The 22,678-nt window shown below is 37.1% G+C and overlaps 1 protein-coding gene across 4 annotated transcripts; it reads left to right on the top strand.

Annotated features, from left to right (window-relative positions):
• Positions 1-190: 190 nt before the first annotated feature.
• Positions 191-20,860, top strand: samd14 (sterile alpha motif domain containing 14). Of its 4 annotated transcripts, none has more exons than XM_048170372.1 (11): positions 191-558; positions 677-720; positions 1,040-1,142; positions 3,722-3,771; positions 8,275-8,432; positions 10,392-10,749; positions 13,712-13,799; positions 14,203-14,271; positions 14,393-14,528; positions 14,891-15,004; positions 20,274-20,860. In XM_048170372.1, the coding sequence occupies exons 4-11, from the start codon at positions 3,729-3,731 to the stop codon at positions 20,433-20,435; spliced, it is 1,128 nt and encodes a 375-aa protein (XP_048026329.1). In that variant the 5' UTR covers positions 191-558; positions 677-720; positions 1,040-1,142; positions 3,722-3,728; the 3' UTR covers positions 20,436-20,860. The 4 variants fall into 4 exon arrangements, with proteins under 4 accessions (XP_048026329.1, XP_048026331.1, XP_048026330.1 ...); XM_048170374.1 differs by lacking the exons at positions 191-558; positions 677-720 and adding exons at positions 743-919; positions 1,224-1,259; XM_048170373.1 differs by lacking the exons at positions 191-558; positions 677-720 and adding an exon at positions 1,224-1,259 and having other exon boundaries at positions 743-1,142.
• Positions 20,861-22,678: the final 1,818 nt, after the last annotated feature.

The raw sequence follows: 22,678 nt of genomic DNA, 5'->3' as shown, positions 1-22,678 counted from the left end.
GGTCAAAATAGACATCATAATTATAATGTCAAACGATCAAAACGTTGACGTTTTTGTCAACGCGTAGAAAAATACTTGCATTGTTGTCTCTGTATAATTTGAATGGCATAAAATATATTGAGAAATATATTCGAACGTTTAGTCTATGATATTATAATAATTACTAAAGAACAATAATATTCAAAGTATATTATAGTCTTTTCTTATCTATTGTGATGCATGTATATTCAAATTATACGGCTTTTAGAACAAGAAAAACATTTAGGGCGGGACGTTGTACATCGGGAATTGATTGGCTCGTTGGGTTGTTGATCTCATATGATTGACAGGTTGTCCCGCCCTCGCACCAGTAAACACGTCTTCGGAGAAGAGAATGATGTTGCAAGGAGGGAGGGGAAATTATATTTTTATTTATAAGTTAATTTGAATTATTAACGATTACTAGGGCACATGAATTAAATATTATTATGTGTCAGATTATGAATCATTTATAATAAATGCTGCAATATTCCATAAAATATTTTCGCAAATATGCTTACACACTGTTGTCATATATCTGTGAGTGTAAAAAAAACGCGATTTAAATGTATTGTAAAAATACGTTTTATTATTAATAATATGCATATGAAAACCACACTTTATATGTTTTTGAAGTTGTGTGATTGCATTTTTAAAGATGATAATCCACATATAGGAAGATTTACCATACAAACCCTACACGTAAGTACCTTTTATTTAAATGTATTTGTAAGTGAAATGGAAGCAGACTCACACAGATAGATTTCCTCTGTGACGGGGTATAAAAGCTGATTGGTTGTTGGAGTGGTAATAACATTGATTCATGATGCACATGTGCCTCTACCTCCCTCCCCTCTCTCTCCCTCTTTCTCAGCCTCCTTCATTTCATCACTGTCCTTGGGTGTGTATAGCAGTGTCTGACATTCTGTTGCTGAGGGCTCTCTCCCTCTGTGTGTGTGTGTGTGTGGGTGTGTGTACATGCAGAGTAGCCCAATGACGTTGTAAATTTGTGCTCATCCAGGAACAGAAGTCCTCCAGCAGCATCCTGTGAGCAGAGCAGAGGAGCAGTATGACAGCCCATCCCAGCAGCTGAGCTTTGCTGTGGGATACGCAACTACATAGAGGTGAGTCTGTTTATCCATCTTTCTCTTCCATCCTGTCCCCCTTCCATCCATGTGTCATAATGAAATATTCATGATTTGCAGCCTCTGTTTGTCCTGATTGTCATCTGTATAGCAGAGGTGAGCTATATTCATGCTTTCTATGAAGACTGTACTTCTTTCACACGTTTGTATTAATCAGGCTTTTTACTGCATAGAAGGATGTACATCACTACGTAGCTAAGGAAATGTTGATGAGCATGTACCTTTTTTATTTTTTTAGCCCTGCAGTGAAAGTAAGCTTTTATTTGCTGATATGTGCACACAGGTCAGATTCGTCCCCTCCCATCTCCATATCGATTTGTTTGCTATTGCCATTCCCTGCCTGTCAGCTACTTAGCAGCCCTACCCCCCCTAATTCTTATAGATGGGATAATGTGTGTGCGGGGGCAGTTTTATGGCCATTAGCGTTATATCTCCATCACAGTGAGATGACTTGTGAAAGTGAGGCCCTTATAGTGATACAGACAATCAGCCTACACTGATTTCATAACAAGAACCAAAAGTTAGATGTTTGCGATCAAACTGTAGTGCTGTCTTGTTTATTTGTATTTAGTAACTGTTTAGCTCTAGAAGAAGCTAAGTTAATGGATCAGGTGTTTGAACTTAACCACAGGGGAGATGAACCTTTCAACCACCTCCCCTAATCACAATCCTTCTCTACTCGCTTTTCCATTACGATAAAAATATGTAAAATCCTACGGTAAATACCGGTTACCGTACTCTATACGGTTAAAAATGCTAATAGATCAGGGGGGGAAACAATCTATTGGTCATTTCATATAATTTTACAGTAAACCACTGCAGTTAAATATAGTTTTTGGAAGTGAAAAAGAATGTCAACTTATAATTTACAGTGAAAAACTGTCAATTGGCACAGAATTCTATGTGTGACAGCTCACAATGGTTTTTCATTGATATAACGGTTTGTTCTTAGTTTATTCATGTACATTAGGGTTTTATGTTACATCTTATGTTGTCAAATTAATGTTTATTGCTTTATTTTAGTGTGTATTTGTGTGTATGACACTGTGCACTCTATATATTTTAGTATTTACTTCAACTTGTGTAAAGTATTTGATGAATTTGATGAACGTAATTAATCAAGTGGCTTTCTCTTTGCCATCTGCTTTTTAAGGTGGTTGTCAATATAAGTAAAACATATCTAAGTAATTTGTTATATTAACTGAATATATTTTTAACTGTGGATTTAAGTTGCAAACAAGATAGACAAACAGACAGACAGATAGATAGATAGATAGATAGATAGATAGATAGATAGATAGACAGATAGATAGACAGATAGATAGATGTTATGAATGTTTATGGTAGGGGCACTGACCGTTCTGAAGGTGCTGGGCAGCAGATGGCACAGCGGCCTGTTGCCTGGACACTGTGCATGTGGCAGCCAAATCTAACCTGGCCAACTGGTCAGTGCTGTATATGTGTGTATTTGTGTGTGCCCCTACTAAGAGACTTTGTTCTTATGTGAATTTAACAATTTATATGTAAATTTAAATTTAAATTTATAAGAAAAAAAAGTCACAGGTTTGGATCAACATGATTTTTTGGATCAACAACTCTTTTAAACAGCACAGGGAAGCTTGTCTTCCTCTAAAATTCAATCAAAATAAATATGAAATTTAAAGGGTTAGTTCACCCAAAAATGAAAATTCTGTCATTTATTACTCACCCTCATGCCGTTCCACACCTGTAAGACCTTCGTTAATCTTCAGAACACAAATTAAGATATTTTAGTTGAAATCCGATGGCTCTGTGAGGCCTCCATAGGGAGTCATGGCCGATTTCAAAACAATGCTTCAGGAAGCTTCGGAGCATAAATTAATCAGTGTATCGAATCAGCTGTTCGAAGTGCCAAAGATTCGATATCATGAATCATGATTCGATACACTGATTCATTTGTGCTCCGAATCTTCCTGAAGCAGTGTTTTGAAATCAGCCATCACTAAATAAGTTGTTATTTTGTTTTCTTTTTTTGGCGCACCAACAATATTCATGTCTCTTTATAATATTAATATTGAACCACTGTACTCACATGAACTGATTTAAATATGTTTTTAGTACATTAATGGATCTTGAGAGAGGAAGTGTCATTGCTCCCTATGCAAGCCTCACGGAGTCATCGGATTTCAACTAAAATATCTTAATTTGTGTTCCAAAGATTACCGAAGGTTTTACGGGTGTGGAACGGCATGAGCGTGAGTAATAAATTAGATAATTTTCATTTTTGGGTGAACTAACCCTTTAAAACATAGCTGTAAATGTTCAGAAATGGTAACATTCATAATGTTGGTAATTTCCATATTGTGTCTTCATATAGTTCTGAGCTTGGTCAATTATTTTCAATTAATGTCATTGCTTAGTGGTAGTTTAAGAAGCAGAAAAAAAAAATCTTAGTACTTTGCAATTGATAAATGGTATCTGTGCTTCCCCACGTGGAAGTACCGGCCGCCACCGCTCTACATGTGGTCAGGATAGAAATGTTCTCTTGTCAGTTAAATTTGAAAGTTTCACTTTTTCAGATTGAAGATGTCCTCCACTCCGCTGGCCGAGGCAGAAGAGGATGTGTTTGGTGAGTGACCTCTCCTGTCTGCCAAACCCTTCCCCCCTCCATTAATGTCCAGATCTTCATTTCCACACTCCCAATACACTGAGCGCATTACAGGAGAGAGCAGCTACAGTCTGGCCTCTAAAAGCACCAGGGGCTACGATTCTCTCTGTGGATGTGCATTGGTTTGTTTTAGGGTTGTAAATATTTTATTAAACATTTTTTGTGAATTTTTAGATGCCATTTATCATGGTTGAGGAATTAATGGTAGATGTAATGGGCACATTCAAGAGGCTGGCTTCGTAGGATTTTAGTACAGGCTTTGAAGGTGCAGCCTTGCTGAGTCAGTGTCTACGTCACCGCAGGAATTAGTGCTGAGATCTGAAAACTAGTTTGGAGAATAGAATGGAGTAGAACCGTGTGGCAGGGTGGTTCCTAAAAATACGAAATATTGCATGCATGCCCCCACTCCCCCAGACCCAATATGCAGCCTACTACATAGAGTGCATTAGTGCTGGCCACTTTTTCAGCATCATAGGTTCCGGAGGGTTTTTTTTTTTCCCATTCATTTTTCACATAGGGATTTGTTAAAGTGTTATCAGCCATGATGAACCAAGCCAACCAGATACAAAGTGAATCACAACATTACAAAATTCAATTTGAAGCAAAAAAAAGTATTTATAAATCGGACAAAAAGATAAAGTTCCAAGACTGTGTACTTAACAGCTTTAGTGAGGGAAAGAAATACAATCCTGTTAATCCGATATATACACAAAAGAAAATATTTTAAAGAATGTTGGGATTCAAACAGTTGACGGTAGCCATTTACTTGTGTAGTAGGAAAAAAATACTATGAAAGTCAATGGCTACCGTCAACTGTCTGGTTACCAGCATTCTTTAAAATATCTTATTTTGTGTACAATAGAAGAAAGAAACTCATACATGTTTGAAACAACATGAGGGTGAGTAAATGATGACAGAATGTCCATTTTTGGGTGAACTATCCCTTTAATTTTCTTATAATACACATTGCACATCGCCTCATTTTTCAGAGGCTGCATCCAAAATCGCATACTTCCCTACTGTATAGTAGGCGAAAAATAGTAGGTGACAAAAGAAGTATGTCTGAATTCACAGTACTCATAAAAGGGTAGGCAGAAAGTACCCTGATGACCTACTGCTTCCAGCAAGTTTCTGAAGTGTGCACACAATGGACACTTTACTGTCCCATGAGGCCACGGAAGAGGATTTGTGAATGGCAGTCAAGCAACGCAACTAACGCTGTATGTCACATGACAATGACAACATAGCAGATGTAGTACGTCCAAATTACATTCATACTACACACATTCATACTATTTAGAACATGCTTTTTTAGTACTCGTTAAATGGTCAGTTCACCAAAAAATGAAAATAATGTCATTTATTACTCACCTTCATGCCGTTCCACACCCGTAAGACCTTTGTTAATCTTCGGAACGCAAATTAAGATATTTTTTTAAATCCGATGGCAAAACACTGCTTCAGGAAGCTTCGGAGCGTTATGAATCAGCGTATCAAATCATGATTCGGATCGCTTGTCAAACCGCCAAACTGCTGAAATCACGTGACTTTGGCGCTCTGAACCGCTGATTCGACACGCTGATTCATTATGCTCCGAAGCTTCCTGAAGCAGTGTTTTGGAATCGGCCATCACTATATAAGTCGTTACTTTGTTTTTTGTTTTTTTGGAGCACCAAAAATATTCTCGTCGCTTTATAATATTAATATTGAACCACTGTACTCACATGAACTGATTTAAATATGTTTTTAGTCCTTTTATGGATCTTGAGAGAGGAAATGTCATTGCTGGCTATGACGGCCTCACTGAGCCATCGGATTTCATCAAAAATATCTTAATTTGCGTCCTGAAGATTAACAAAGGTCTTACAGGTGTGGAACGGCATGAGCGTGAGTAATAAATGACAGAATTTTCATTTTTGGGTGAACTAACCCTTTTAAAGGTGATAGAGAGGATTTTTTCGTCGACTGAGAATCCAAAGACTGTTACTGAGTTTTTGAAATGAGCGCATGCGTAAGATCAACCCCCCTCCTTCACAGCTCATTTCAAAGGAACGCCTCCCAAAGGCGCAGCCACGCTCGTCTCTCACAAGGAACGTCATGGCAGTGATTGACAAGCCAGAGAGCCAATCCGCGCACGTCTCTCACAAGGAACGTCACGGCAGTGATTGACAAGCCAGAGGGCCAATCGTTTACGCGATGATCGTATCGTATGATGACGATTGGCTGATGTTTTTAAGGCCCTACCTCGTGCACAGATGATGTATATTAATATTATTACTTTCAGTGCACCTAATAAATAGTCTTTTATCAGTTAGTAAAGACAGTTTCAAGTAATATTGCAAAAATGTATAAAACAAAACATCCTCTTTAGCACCCTTAAGTAATAACTTACTCAAAATAAGTACCAACTCAAGAGAGTATGCCATTTCGGACACCAACCAATGTCTGAAAACGGTTAGTTTAAACATTCAGTCTCTCTAAAGCCCTCCTTTCCACTAGCCTACTCTGCTCTGATTGGTAAGATGTCTCAATCTGTTGTGATCAGCTACAACTACAGTGTTTGAGGGTGGGTCAAATATCAGGGTAAAAAAATAATGAAGCATATGTTTTTCACTACTTAAAGAGGGTCTGGGGTCATATTGGCCCTTTCCCAAACGGATGACCTCGCCGCCTTCTTCCATCCACACTTTTGTAACGTAATGCCGCATTGACTGTCAGGTAGAGGTCTGCACTGGAGCTCGGCCTGGGAAAAGTGCACACTGAGTGCACATATTGGCCGCAAAGAGGGTGTTTCCGATCATTCTTCTGAAATGGGACACTGTACATCAGGGGTTCTCAACTCTAGCCCTCGAGGTCCACTTTCCTGTAGTTTTGCTCTAACCCTAATAAAACAGAGTGAAACAAGTTAATCAAGGTCTTCAGGATTACTAGAATGCTACAGGCAGATGAGTTTGATCAAGGTTGGAGTTAAACTCTGCAGGAAAGTGTAGTAGTGGAGATTACCTTATTTACAGTAGTGCAGTACCTTATTTACCCCTAAACGGAGCATATGAGTGTCTTAAAGGTACGTATTATTACCAAGTGTGCTGCACAAGTCCTGAAAAGTGAAGCCAAAGCATTTTGATCGCCCCCTGGTGGCTGGCAGCAGTATAGGTCTTAAAGCCCGCCCTCTCCATGTAATCAAATCAGACTCGAGGCAAACTAAAAATCCTATTACACTTCAAATCATTTCTTCCCAAAGATCGTTTCTGTCATTTTAGGTAGTTATCACACAGACAAATGTTCAAGTGTTTGTTTTTCCAGTAAGTATGGTTTTAGTTAGTTGTCATGATTGTAACATTCCTAACATCATGATTGACAGCTGTGCGATTGAGTCTACAGGTGCGGGAGTGTGGGCGGGACCTTAATATTGTGGCTCCACCTCTGAATCACTACTGTGCAGATTCGGGCTTTGAACAATGTCAAAAATTACTGGGATATTTTGGCTTAATTTTTCTAAAGTGGAAGGAAGCGGAGATGCGCTGTCCATCTTTTCCTTTTTTCTTTTTTTTTCACTCTATGATTATTACCTAAGTGTACAGTACCTAAATAGTGTACATTAGTACCTTTTGAAAGTGTACCACCCCAGTGACAGTTTTTCTACAGCAACGCTTTTGTACCATTTTTTTCATGCAATGCTGTATATCCCACAATGCAATGCTCTTCATTCGACCTTGATTTTATTTCCAAGATGCTAACTGGATGCAACTCGCCACTCATAATAAAAAATTCATTGTGATGAGGTCATGTCACAAACATAGTGATGTCATGTGACAACAATTTTTTTTTTTATTATTATTATTTTGCACAAAATTTGTTAAACAATAGTTCTTTAATAGTATGCAGTAAACAATGTAAAGAAGTAAAATAAATCCTTGGTAAACAAAAACTGCCGAATTTAACCACAGTATAGTCATTTTATTTATTTATGAATATAATTATGTGAAGCTGTGCAGTTTGGTTTTAACTAACATGTTCATTTTCTAAACACAAAATACTCAAATATGAATATGTAATCTGTAGCTCTAAGTTTCTGTTTTGCACAAGTATACACACTGCCCAGTGTCATTCTTTCACTTTTGTGTATTTGTCAGTGTGTGTTTGTGTACTTCCTGTTTCATTGACCCTCACACACCCCCAGGGCGCACATGAGGAATGACCGGCCATCATTCATATAAGTAATCTAGGCCGTTGACAGCTTAATAGAGCTTCAGGCCTGCTTTACGGTGTCACTGCATTTTATGGATTGTAACGAGAACGCTAATATGTGCACGAGTGTGTGTTAAGACCAACGCAGCAGTCTTTTATCATGATTTTCATTTGCAATGTTAGTTTGTGTGTCTTTGTTGACATATTTGCCTCCAAATACTCAATATCAAAAAACTAATTACATATGTTTACTGTATGTGTTTTATACCACATCAGATCTGACGGAGGTGGTTCCTGAGACAGAACGACTTGACAGCAGCCTACAAAAAGCCAAAGCACAACTGTCAATCAAAACCAGGAGGCATCGGCCATCCCGAACCCGCCTGAGAGATAGTGTGAGCTCGATAGATGGGGATGACAGCATTGATAGAATGGTGTGTATACGCTGTAGATTTCATGCATCTGACTGGAGGAGTAGTTCACCCAAAAATGACAACTCTGTTATGTGTCATGTTATTTACTCACACTCATGTCATTCCAAACTTGTTCACTGTTATAAGGGCCATCATTATACAACTGTTTCTCACTTAATGCCCCATCCACCTTATTTTGCAACTGGAAGTAAGCTCTTTTCTGTGAATGTGCAAGTGCAAGAAACATTTCTTCTTTTTATTATTATTATTATTATTATTATTATTATTATTCTCTCAAAGCTATTAAAAAAACATTCTTCCAGTAACATTAATAGAATGTTCGTTCAAAGTTATCTGGCCTTTAAAGGAATAGTTCACCCAAAAAAATAAAAATTCTGTCATTATTTACTCCCCCTAAAGTTGTTCCAAACCTGTCTACATTTCTTCGTTCTGCTGTACACAAAGGGAGATATTTGGAAGAATGTTTGTAACCATGCAGATCTCGCCCCTGTTGACTACTATAGTAGGAAAAAAATACTATGGTAGTCAATGTGGGGCGAGATCTGCTTGGTTACAAACGTTCTTTGGAACAACTTGAAGGTGTGTAAATGATGACAACATTTTCATTTTTGGGTGAACTATCCCTTTAATATTGTTATCAAAACGTTAGCAGAAAAACATTATTTATACATTGTTCATGTAAGGTTTTATTCTGAAATGTTTTGGTTGATATTCGTTTTTTATTTTTTTATTTTTTTATTTATTTTTTTATAAATATTACTACTTGTATCACCACATTCAAAATTAATGTTTCCATGTTTGAAAAAAGATAAAATGGAATGTTTCCTTAACATTTGCAGGGAAAAAAATCACTTCAGAGAACATTCAGAAATGGCATTTTCATAACTTAAAGGGTTAGTTCACCCAAAAATGAAAATTCTGTCATTTATTACTTACCCTCATGCCGTTCAACACCCGTAAGACCTTCATTAATCTTCAGAACACAAATTAAGATATTTTAGTTGAAATCCGATAGCTCCGTGAGGCCTCTATAGGGAGCAATGACACTTCCTCTCTCAATATCCATTAATGTACTAAAAACATATTTAAATTGGTTCATGTGAGTACAGTGGTTCAATATTAATGTTATAAAGTGACAAGAATATTTTTGGAGCACCAAAAAAACAAAATAACGACTTATTTAGTGATGGCCGATTTCAAAACACTGCTTCATGAAGCATCGGAGCATAAATGAATCAGTGTGTCGAATCATGATTCAGATCGTGTGTCAAACTGCCAATGGCTGAAATCACGGGACTTTGGCGCTCCGAAAAGCAGATTCGACACACTGATTCATCTGTGCTCCGATGCTTCCTGAAGCATTGTTTTGAAATCGGCCATCGCTAAATAAGTCGTTATTTATTTATTTTTTGACGCTTGAAAAATATTCTCGTCGCTTTATAATATTAATATTGAACCACTGTACTCACATGAACCGATTTAAATATGTTTTTAGTACCTTTATGGATCTCGAGAGAGGAAGTGTCCATTGCTCCCTATGGAGGCCTCACGGAGCCATCGGATTTCAACTAAAATATCTTAATTTGTGTTCTGAAGATTAACGAAGGTCTTACGAGTGTGGAACGGCATGAGGGTAAGTAATAAATGACAAATAAATAAATTTCAATTTTGGGTGAACTAACCCTTTAATATGAACATTAGCCAAATGTTCTCAAAACATATTTTTGTTAGCCGAGTCCTCGCTGAATAAAAGTATTCATTTCTTTCAAAATTTCTTTATAAATTAAAAAAAAAATAAATCTTACTGACCCCAGACCTCTGAATTATTGTGAACCCTCACATCAAGCCAGATTTGAGGTCATTGACACTAATCATCACGGTTCAGTCTTGTATCATAACTGAACGTGATACGCCAGTTCATAAATATTGTGTATGTTTTTGTGTGTGTCTACGGTTTAGAGTTATGGCGGCTCCATGCAGACCTCCTCTTCTCCTCTCCAACCTTCCTTTCGTTGCTCCTCCCCCTCCTCTGACCTGCTTCTCTCCTCTCCTTCCTCACGGAGAGACCAATCCTTCACCTTTGACCCCTACACTGTGGTTGGAGAAAAGGAGGTACAAGATGAAAGACGGAGCTACAGACACCTCCTGAACACCTCCTCTCAGGAGGCTTTGCCCTTCACCCGTTCTAAATCCCCCTGCAGACCCTGCGTCCATTCAGAGACATCTTCCCCTGCCCATCTTTGCCAGACGGACCACCTAAAGTCACGCGAGAGCAGCCAACCCCTCCTACACTATGGAGATTTCTCACAGAGTGAAGGTTTGAACTGTATAAGTACATCTTATCTCACCGCCCACTTTATTAGGTACACCTGTTCAACTGCTCGTTAACGCAAATATCTAATCAGCCAATCACGTCAGCAACTCAATTCATTTAGGTGTGTAGACAGGGGCTGCATCCAAAAACTTAAAGGGATAGTTCACCCAAATGAAATGAAAATTTGATGTTTATCTGCTTACCCCCAGCGCATCCAAGGTGTAGGTGACTTTGTTTCTTCAGTAGAACACAAATGATGATTTTTAACTCCAACCGTTGCCGTCTGTCACTCAAATAATGCTAGTGGATGGGAACTTCTACTATAAGAGTAAATAAAACTTGCATAGACAAGTCCAAATTAAACCCTGCGGCTCGTGACGACACATTGATGTCCTAAGACACGAAACGATCGGTTTGTGCGAGAAACCGAACAGTATTTATATCATTTTTTAACTCTAATACACCACTATGTCCAACTGCATTCATCACTCGATTCGTTTGGTCTGATCGCGCTCTGACAGTGGCAGTGATGTCTCGCGCATATACTTCAATGAGAGCGAGACATCACTTCCGCTGTCAGAGCGCGAGTTTTATTTACTCTTATAGTAGAAGTTCCCATCCACTAGCATTATTTGACTGACAGACGGCAACGGTTGGAGTTAAAAATCATCATTTGTGTTCTACTGAAGGAACAAAGTCACCTACATCTTGGATGCGCTGGGGGTAAGCAGATAAACATCAAATTTTCATTTTTGGGTGAACTATCCCTTTAAAAATGCTGCCTTTGGAGGCTGCATTCCAAGGTAGGCAAGGCATGTCCGAATCCAATGTTAGCTTCACTTCCTGTCCCCTGAGATACCTTCATCTGATCGATGTATACTTCACTGCCTTTGATATCCCACAATCCTGTGCTTTCCATTCTTTGATAGTTGATCTAAAAAAATCTGCCAACAAATCTGCAACAATTGAATAATGCAATCATGTTATATGGACCAAAATCTCTTAGGAATGTTTCCATCACCTTGTTGAATCTATGCCATGAAGAGTTAAAGGATTAGTTCACTTTCAAATGAAAATTACCCCAAGCTTTACTCACCCTCATCCTAGGTATATATGACTTTCTTCTTTCTGATGAACACAATCGGATAAATATTAATAAATATCCTGACGCATCCAAGCATTATAATGGCAGTGAGCGGGACCAACGAGTAAGAAACTGAAGAAAATGTCTCCATCCACATCCATCCTTCATAAACATATTCCACGCGGCTCCACACGGGGAGGCGAAGTGATGCATTTTTGTAAAAAAAAAAAAACCCATCCATATTTAACAAGTTATGAAGTAAAATATCTCGCTTCGGCAAGACCACCTTCCGTATTCAAATTACGAAAAAAATAAACTGGCGTCGCATCAAGTTTTTTTTCCGTAAGTTGAATAGGGAAGGTGTAGGACGTAGTGTAAGCTTTTGAACTGCGAGAGTTTTACACTTTTTCCGTAAGCAGAATACGGAAGACGGTCTGGCGGAAGCTAGATATTTTACTTCATAACATGTTAAATATGGATTTTTTTTTATTTTTTTTTACACAAACGCATCGCTTCGCTTCAGAAGGACTTTATTAACCCCCCGGAGCCATGTGGAGTATGTTTATGATGGATGGATGAGGATGGAGAAACTTTCTTCAGCTCATACTCATGACCCCTGTTCACTGCCATTATAAAGCTTGGACAATAAATGTGAATTCTAATCCTGAATTTATTTTCATTCTAAAAGTGATTCTGACTCTCACTCTGGTTCTTACCTGGATTACTGTAGATTCTAATTTTGACTCTCCTTCTATTCTGAATCAGATATGGACAAATTATGATTCTGAATTGGATTCTTATCCTGGGCCCAGTTTTTCAGAAATAATTTGCTTGGATATCGGATTTTTCTCTTGACAAATCCTCAATAGGATTTTTCCATTGGCTTTTGGTTTATTGCAGAAAATAAGCTTTGTGACCAACAAAAGTTTATGATTCTTACAGGTTTTGTTTATCATAATCTTCACAAATGACTACAACTTTTATGAATTTTAAAGCCTAAATACAATCGCCAGAAGTAAAATGTAGGCTATAAAAAAAAAAAAAAAAAAAACTACACCAGTGACAACTCTTTTCAGGCAATTATGGCATGTTATATCACTCATTCCTCTTTTCTCAAGGGCTCCAGTACTGATGAGGACTTTGATTCTTCAGTGGTTTACTGAAAGTTAATCTTGAAAATGGGTTGTTCAAAAGAAAAAAAGTTTGGGATATCATTGATCTAAAAAAATCAGGATTATCCTTCCTGATCCCAACAGAAGGGAGGATTCAGGGTGGATTTCAGGAAAAAAATATGATAAAATTATAAATTGGTCAAATAATGGAATATTTGCATCGTGTAGTATATGTTTACTCAGATTTATTTACATTTTGAATTTTTTTAACTGTTACAGTAAAAAAAAAAAAAAGTAGGTAGAGTAAACTCCATCATATAATCCCCCAAATAACTGTCAATATTAAACAAAAATATTATTTCTGTATATTAAATATGATCAGACAATTATCAGTGATTAACCAGTCAAAAGTACAGTAGTTTCTAACTATTCAAATAAAAATGTTGTTTTTTATATACAGTAGCTAGTAGCCACTGTTATATGTATTTCCATTTAGAACACTTGTAATCCGGATTTGGTAATCTGGAAAAGTTTGTATATGTTTTAGGGTGATCCAATCCGATCTTGATTTAAAGAAGAAAAAAAATAGTAGTCACAGCACTTGCATATTGTTGCCCTATTGTTGGTTTGATATCTTCTATTATTCTCCTCATTTGTAAGTCGCTTTGGATAAAAGTGTCTGCTAAATGATTTAAGATTAAGATTTCTGACCAACTGGGTCCAGATTCTGATCTGAATTCTGATGCTCAATTTGATGATCTGTTTTCAGATGACAGTCATGACACAGGCCCCGACGAACCAGATAGTCCAACAGTGCTGCTGGACAAGAAAACCAGGAGACGTTTTCTTGATCTGGGGTTAGTGTCCTACTGATCCTAAATAACTGTATTTAGGTTGATTCAGTTAAATAATATTTTTGACTTGAATAAAACCAGTTAATATAGATGTGAATAATTTAGGTTACAATTTTATGTACAGTATACAATCTAACCATAGTTTTTATCGTATCAAGAGTTTGTTTGCTACATTCGTAAAAAATACTGGCAGAGGTTAAACATTTTTAATGTTAAACATGCAGACACAACTATAATTAGGCAATTTGTTGCTTTACTTCCTGATGACTGTAAACACTGTGCCTTTGTAAATGAAAATATGAAAATATTTGTCATGCTCTCTGTCAACCACTAACATTATAAAGATGCCATAATGGTGGCCAGAGTTGGGCTCTAAAGGTTATCTGCTTGTTTTTCTGCGGGACAGGGTCACTTTACGTCGCACATATGGAAAGGTCAGGAAAGACAGATCCAACAGACTATCAGCAGGAAATCGGTATGTGTGTGAGTCTGTCCTGTGTTTACTCAGCTACTGTCAGTCATCTGAGCACCAATATGTTTCCTTTCGAACCTGTATAGATGCAAATGTGTGAGATATTGTGTGTGTTTGTATGCAGGGATTCAGAGAAAACAGAGAACCGTTCCTCACGTTCCTCTGGTCCACCGTTTGTGCCTTTCTCCTGGTTTAGTGAAAGATTAAGAGGCTCTGGCTCCCCCAAGAACATTCAGTCCCAATCCAAACCTTTCACCCAGGTAACCTAAAATTAACTAGATTCCACATTTATGATGAACAATAAAGTGCTGCAGTGATGACATAATTTTGTTGGCCAATCCAGAAGTCAGCATCATCCTGGTTCCCTTGACAAAACCTCAATAGAATTTTTCCATTGGCTTTTGGTTTATTGCAGAAAATAAGCTTTGTGACCAACAAAAGTTTATGATTCTTACAGGTTTTGTTTATCATAATCTTCACAAATAACCACAACTTTTATGAATTTTAAAGCCTAAATACAATCGCCAGAAGTAAAATGTAGGCTATAAAAAAAAACGACACCAGTGACAACTCTTTTCAGGCAATTATGGCATGTTATATCACTCATTCCTCTTTTCTCAAGGGCTCCAGTACTGATGAGGACTTTGATTCTTCAGTGGGTTTACTGGAAGACTGCAGACCCTGCAAAACTGAGTCATCACAACCATATCAGACCCTCCCTGAGCATTCAGATGGGGTGAGATAACTACAAATCACCCACTCACATGTCTAAATTTGGTCAGTCCAACTGGTTTGTGCCTTTAATAGAATAGTTCATTCAGATATAACAGTACAAAATTGAAATATTTATCTTTTTTTTTTATGTTTTTGAATGAAGACACCTATGCTCATTAAAGGATTAGTTCACTTTCAAATGAAAATTACTCCAAGCTTTACTCACCCTCAAGCCAACCTAGGTGTATATGACTTTCTTCTTTCTGATGAACACATTCGGAGATATTTTAATAAATATCCTAACGCATTCGAGCTTTATAATGGCAGTGAACAGGGGTCATGAGTATGAGCTGAAGAAAGTGTCTCCATCCACGTCCATCCATCATAAACGTGTACTCCACACGGCTCTAGGGGTTAATAAAGGCCTTCTGAAGCGAAGTGATGCGTTTGTGTAAGAAAAATATCCATATTTAACAAGTTATGAAGTATAATATCTAGCTTCCGCCAGACCACCTCCCGTATTCAAGTTATGAAGAAAGTGTAAACTCGTGACCCCTCTTCACTGCCATTATAAAGCTTGAATACGTCAGGATATTTATTAAAATATCTCAGATTGTGTTCATTCGGAAAGAAGAAAGTCATATACGCCTAGGATGGCTTGAGGGTGAGTAAAGCTTCATTTGAAAGTGAACTAATCCTTTAAGGCTGCAATTATTTGACATAAAACATTATTACAATTTAAAAGAGCTGTTTTCTATTTGAATATATTTTAAAATGTAATCGTGAAACAGTGCAGATGAGGCAAATGCAAGGAAGAGGTGATGTGGATATAATACCATCCGTATAACTTTATTAACAAAAAACAAGAAGGTAATCCAACAAGAAAACAGGCCACAGGAGAAAAACAACACAACAGCTTCACACTGAAGCAAAAACAATACTGGACAATAAGTAAAACTAAACTGAGGGCTTAAATACACAGGAGAACACAAACTGAACAAGAAACAGGTGCACAAAGCAATCAGTAACCATAGCAACTAATGAGGAAATGAACACAGGGAACTGAAATGAATAGATGCATCCAAATTCAGAGGCTGCATCCTCTGAAGAACTTCAAAGGCCATTCCTTTGAAGGCCACAAAGGTCGGACTGAGCTGTTGTTAAATGGGACGGTCTAGCCTACAGAGGACTGTTCTTGTCGCCTAGCTACACTGACAGCTGCCGTTGACGAGCAGCAGTAACATTTTATTGGACTTTTTATATTCAACTGCCTAAAAACAAAACAGGGCTCCAAATCTGTCTAAATATGTTCACCTTGGTGCAATAAAGAGCATAAACTATATAAAAGCATCTTGGTAAGATATAAAGTCAACATTTGTAGAGGGTATGCACGTGACGTCACCGTCAGCTGTCGTGACTGCGGTTACACCCACTGAGTGGCAAAAAGACTGAGTGGCAGCATTTGTTTTCAGCGTGAATGCCCTGAAGAACACACAAAACTCCTTCAAAACGGGAAAGAGCTTTGCGATTGACAGTACAACTAAATTTGACAAGAAAGTCTGAGGTATATTTTAACATACTGTTGAAAGCTATAGAAAAGAGAAGCAAATGGTTCGCTGCGATTCGCAGAAACAACTGGACTCCAGGCAGGGAAACGTGAATTTGCAGTTATCATTTTAACAATATGCTGAATTTTGGGGTAGAATCATACCCTATATGTTGTATTGTTATATATTGTATTGACAACTCATCAATTAAATATTCACCATTTTATATTCTGCATAATTGGGTGTTTTTAAATAAACATTAATGAAACTATAAGTTTTAGGATGGTATATATATATATGATATATATATATATAACATTGATATAAGTGACCACCCGAATTTAGACCTACCTATATTGAATTTCTATGAAGCGTTCACAGCCAAATTTGCTTTATGTATTTAAGTGGTGTTGAAATCAGGCACATAAATGTCTGGAAACACAATTCCTGGCTGCATGTCAATATCCATGGATTACTGGATCTTTGGTAAGTTGTAACAGGAACACTATCGAGCCCAACCTTCAGTTTAATCGTTTGTTTACTTGTGTTTTACTCGTATTTTCACAGTTTCTTCTATTAAATCCAGTCATGCAGCAGGCTTTTTTGCCACTCGGTCCAGCTGAGGGGGCGTGTTCTGGCAGAAAAGTGACGTCAATGCATATGTCACAATCACCAGTGAGAGTGCCCGTCATTGCCATCAGAGGGCACTCCAACCCAGACTACTATTATTGTCAAAGACTCCATTACCCATAACCCACTGCCTGGTCTATCAGCCATGATTGTTCACAACTGTCTGTCATTAACCTCATTAGCCCCGTCTATGTAAACCTGTTTCACCATGTGTTTCACTGCGAGGTTTTGTTTCTGTCACAACTGCTTTGAGATACGAATGGTTGGAGATCCAAATGCAGCTTTATTTAAGGAACAATCCAGAACCATAATCCAAAATAACTGTCAAAAGGTCAAAACACTGGCAGGCAGTCCAAACATGGCAGGAAACACAGGCAGAAGGGTAATCCAGGGAACAAAAATCCAAAAACCAAGACACATGAAACCAGGAGAATGCTCAGAGATACAGTGAGACACATGGTGAAACAGGCTTACATAGACAGGGCTAATGAGGTTAATGACAGACAGCTGTGAACAATCATGGCTGATAGACCAGGTAAATTTTACATTTTTGATAATACAATACACAAAGCACACAAACCCATCTTCTTTAATCTAATTTTGACTGTTAAAGTTTTTTTTTATTTGACACAATTAAAAATTTTACTACACCTGCTCAAAAGCATTTTTTTAATTCATGATTATTCTTGCATTGCATAATGTGTGCTTATACAAACCACAAGTAAATCACATTCATATATTTAATATGGACAAAATTTTTTGTTTGCAATTTCAAGAAGGCTATATTTACATACAACTAACCTGACAGTTGAGTCGTTCATACAGGTTTTGTAATGAAAACTAGTCTACAATTAAGAAACCCTTAGAAAATAGTAAACATTGAGTTTACATGTGATTCATTTAAAATACTTAATTTATTATTCCAATATCCAAATATGATACTAAATCCCACAGAAAAAAAGGTTTCTATTTGTAGCGTGCTGTCTTTGAATTATAAACAAGACAAACATTCGCTGAATAAAAGGTTAGCCAATACAAACATATTTATAGAAAACAGTTGACAATGAATAGAAAGGACCAATAAGAGCAAACGAATCGAGTATTCAAGAATATCAAGAAGTTAGTCATATAACGAGGGGTTGTGTTAACTAAAGCGTCCGTCATTTACCGAATCTTAAAAACACGGGTGGATAGTTAAAAATCTTTTCTGACAAAAATAACACAAGCAAGAACAAATTTTAAACCAAACACGGCAATTTTCATTTTACCTCTCTGTGCGCGCACGCGTTTGTGTTTATGAGAGAGGGCTCGCGCAGCACTGAGACAACGGTCATGTTAAATGCATAAGTAACTAATGTGCTAGTTTTCATACAAAATAAGTAGGCTATGTAACATAATTAGTTACTTTAGTTAGTATTAACATAATAACGCAACACATGTAGGCTATATATGTTTCTCAACACTGAGAATAAATAAATAAATGCCTGTTTCTCCAGACTCGCGCTTGCAAGTCAGTCACACATCACAACATTTTCATAATCAGCGATTTCAATTTTATTTAGATTTGTTGTTCAGCATTACTTGTACATTTTATACTCGTTTACCTTAAGGTGTCAGAAGTACCATGACTGCTGTATTGTCCTCGCTTGAGAATTCAGTCACAGACGGCGGGAGTGGAAGGAGGGATCGAGCGGGATTTTGTATTGCTGTCGATTTGCAGTCTCTTTTTATTGATAGGCTGTACGCATTTGTCAATCATCCCCTCTTGCTATTTAGGGAAATGAACCCAGCGCTCAGATTGGTCGAACTCTTTTGCTGGATTTGAGTACTAGGCGTGCACAGAGGAGTCACCGGGTTTTTGCGTAGTATAGAATGACAAATCGTACCAGCGTACTTTGAGGTCAAAATGCGTACCTGGTACGCAAAATGCGTACATGTTGGCAGGTCTGCAAAAGATTTTTTGAGTAAAAGGATCCATCCATTCTATCTTTCATTACCCGAAATGAAGGATGCATTTCAAGGCCGCATTTGAAGGAGCCTTCGAATTTGGACAGCCTTTGTCACGCCTCGGTGATGCAGTCGGCCTTCGAATGATGCAGCCTCTGAATTGGGACGCATGTGACAAACGTGTTGAAAAGGCTGAATTTTCAGCATCTTTATTCCAGGCTTCAGTGTCACATGATCCTTCAGAAATCATTCTAATATACTGATTTGGTGCACACTAAACATTTTTATCATTATCAATGTTGAAAACAGTGCTGATTAATTTTTGTTGAAACCGTGATACACTTCCATTCAAAAGTTTGGGGATAGATTTTTTTTTTCTTTTCCAAAAAAGAATAAATTAATACTTTTATCCATGCAGCAAAGACACATTAAACTGATCAAAAGTGACAGTAAAGAGAATGATAATTTTGCAAAATATTTCTGTTTCAAATAAATGCTATTTAAATGGCTGCTGGAAATTTAGCTCTGCCATCACAGGAATAAATTACATTTTAAAATATATTAAAAACAAAAACTTACAAAAATTGTAATAATATTTCACAATATTACTGTTTTTACTGTATTTTTGATCACATAAATGCAGCCTTGCTGAGCAAAGAGACTTTTTTCAAAAATGTTTTAAAAAATCATAATTATTCCAAACTTTTGTATGGTAGTGTATAAAAATGACACCTAAGAGTGCAGCTATTTAATGCTGAATGCAAAAAGCGACAGAGAGGTTGCAGAACTGCTTGCAAGAACATTTTAGTATATACAGGTAGAACAGTAATATAGATTTTTTGTTTCAGTCTTCTCTAATGCAAAGAGAAACATTTGGAGATCGATGGCACTGGCACACTGCTATACAGCATACAACCGTCTTTCACTATGAAGGACAATCATATTATATTGAAGTGAAACAGATTCACACTAGCTTAATCATATTAAAGGTGGTTTGTGCTGCATATTCAATTTGTGCTCGGTAAATAAACTGCTGTGCTGTTTGAATATGCTAAATTAAAGCATTTGGTACATTTGCCTGTTGTTTTGCTTGAGTCATTCTTCAAACATTACACCTGTAACCAATGTTGCATAACATTAATTGTATAGTTTGCTCCTTTTTTTCAGAATGACTGTGACAACAGTCGAGGCACAGATTTCAGTTTTAAAAAGAAGATGCTTTCTGCTGCTGGTAAAGATAGGACGGAGCGACAGAACAACGTTAATGGAAAACGGGACAGCGGGAAAAATGGACACAGTGAAGATGGACAAAAATTACTGAACACTTGATGGCATTTCTGAAAGACTGAATACAATTATGCTGCAGGTGCCATTATCAATGTCAAACGTTGCTTTGGCTTTCACAATGTATTACTGATATAGTAATAAAGACAACTTGCAAAATTGTTCATTAGACATTTGATTGAAAAAGTGATTCTGGAACATCAGTGCAAGATGTCTAAAGCAGGTGAAGTGTGTCATTTTCATTAATCATCATTAATTTAACTCCTTATGGCTCACAGAAATTGTTGTTTAATGTACATTGTTGTACATTTGTAACTTGTTGTACAATAATAAGACATTCCTAACATATTTGTGGACATGAAATCCTCCACAAAAGACCAATTTATGCATCATTTGGAAATAAAAAATAGTTAGTTCAAGAAGCGCTTCAAGCGCAGACTCACACTTGACAAAATAAATGATAAATATGCCACCTGTATCATTAGATCTGTCATTACAGAGAAATATTTGAGTTCAAGGGTGTTCTGGGATCATGCAAGTTGTGATGGTGACATGGGGTGCTGTGGAACTGTCTTGTAGATAAAAATCAATGTCATTAATGTAATTTTGCATTTTTGGGCAAAAGAGCAAGAGGAACTAGACTACCACCCAACGGGCCTCAACTTCTAAATCTACTGTTTAATACAACAAGATCTGAGTAGTCCAAAGCCCAAATGAACGAATTGTATGAGCTGGTCCTTTTTAGTGATTCAGAAACATTTAACGCGCCCAATGTATCCCAAAAATAATCCGACAGCATTCTCATGTACCTCTTGGCACCTCTGATATCGAGACCTGCTTTAACAAGACCTGATAGCAATGTTTTCAATAATACTTTAACAAACCATTCTTCTGACTCTGAGACGATTCGGTTGAATCGGTTCACAAATCGCACTGAATGACGCATGTCATTGTGAATTTGAATGACCGGATTACAGCAATTACAGTTTTTCTTAATCAATTTGACACATTTCTCTCAAACTCATTGCTTTGAAAACAATTAATACAGTGATCTGAACACTTTGTCCTAACAGAGTCAGTTTTCATTAATTTCATATGCATAATCTTCTCAAAACATTATGTACAAAATTCTCAAATGTGTTCACAGCAGTTCACACAGCCAACCACAATGTAATATATCAGGGGGGGAAAAAAACATTTGCAGCTCTTTGTATTGATTTTTAAAAAATCACAAACATTTTTGTACCATTTTTCCAAATACAACAAACAAAAATCTGTAATTTGTCATATTCTCAATTGCACATGGAATGATTTCAGTTGGCCCCAAACTGGTATCTGCTGGTTTAATAATACACAGATCCCAAGAAATGCAATTTTTCCAATTGTTTACACAGCTATCACACTTGCATTAACTATAATATTTTCAAAAGTAACAAAGAGGTGTAAGACTGGAAGGTGGTGGAGACTCAGAGAGATGAGGAATGGGTGTAATGAGAGAAAGAGGAAGTGTGGAACAGGCAGAAAGAGATGAGGGGAGAAGAGGAGAGGAGAGCATTTAAAGGTATAGTTCACCCAAATATGAAAATTAGGGAAAAAATACTATGGAAGTCAATGGGGAACTTCTTTTGTGTTCAGCAAAAGAAAACAATTCATACAGGTTTGGAACAACTTTTGGGTGAGTAAATGATTACAGAATTTTCATTTTTGGGTGACATCCCTTTAAGAAAAGGAGAGGGCATATGAAGAGTAAAATGGGGGAAAGGAGAGGGAGAAGAGATGTGTAAAGTGGAGGGCATTGGTGTAGTGAAAAGAATAAGAGAAGAAATTGTAATAAGGAAGGGAACAGTAGGATGGAAGAGGAGTGAAGAAGAGACTTACAGACTTTCAAATGAAATGGGAGTGACCCTTTAATGACAATGTAATAAATCATGGCCTCTTTTTGAGAGAAGCTAGAAACAGATCCAAAGTGTTACAATGACGTTCCACTTTGATATTTAGGAGCATTGCACTATATATTATGATTGCTGGTAGAGTACATGTGTAGTTCTGAGACAGTCTTAGAGTGGCAAGTTCTGTAAATGTCCAAACATTTTTCAGAATTGAAGTTAAATGGAATAAGAGTATGTCACACAATGCCACCAACCGCAATGAAAGAGGCATGTGGAGATGTTGAGGCTGAATATTAGGTGTAAATTAGAGGCATGATCTACTGTATAAAGTTCAGTCATTGCAGTATTTATTGTGTTGTGTATGTATTTTTGGGTGGTAGGGGAAAAATCTATAGAATA

Source organism: Megalobrama amblycephala, linkage group LG20 (assembly GCF_018812025.1).
Source record: "Megalobrama amblycephala isolate DHTTF-2021 linkage group LG20, ASM1881202v1, whole genome shotgun sequence".
NCBI classification, from domain to species: domain Eukaryota; kingdom Metazoa; phylum Chordata; class Actinopteri; order Cypriniformes; family Xenocyprididae; genus Megalobrama; species Megalobrama amblycephala.
The sequence above is the reverse complement of the archived record's forward strand: the minus strand, read 5'-3'. Positions and strand labels throughout refer to the sequence as shown.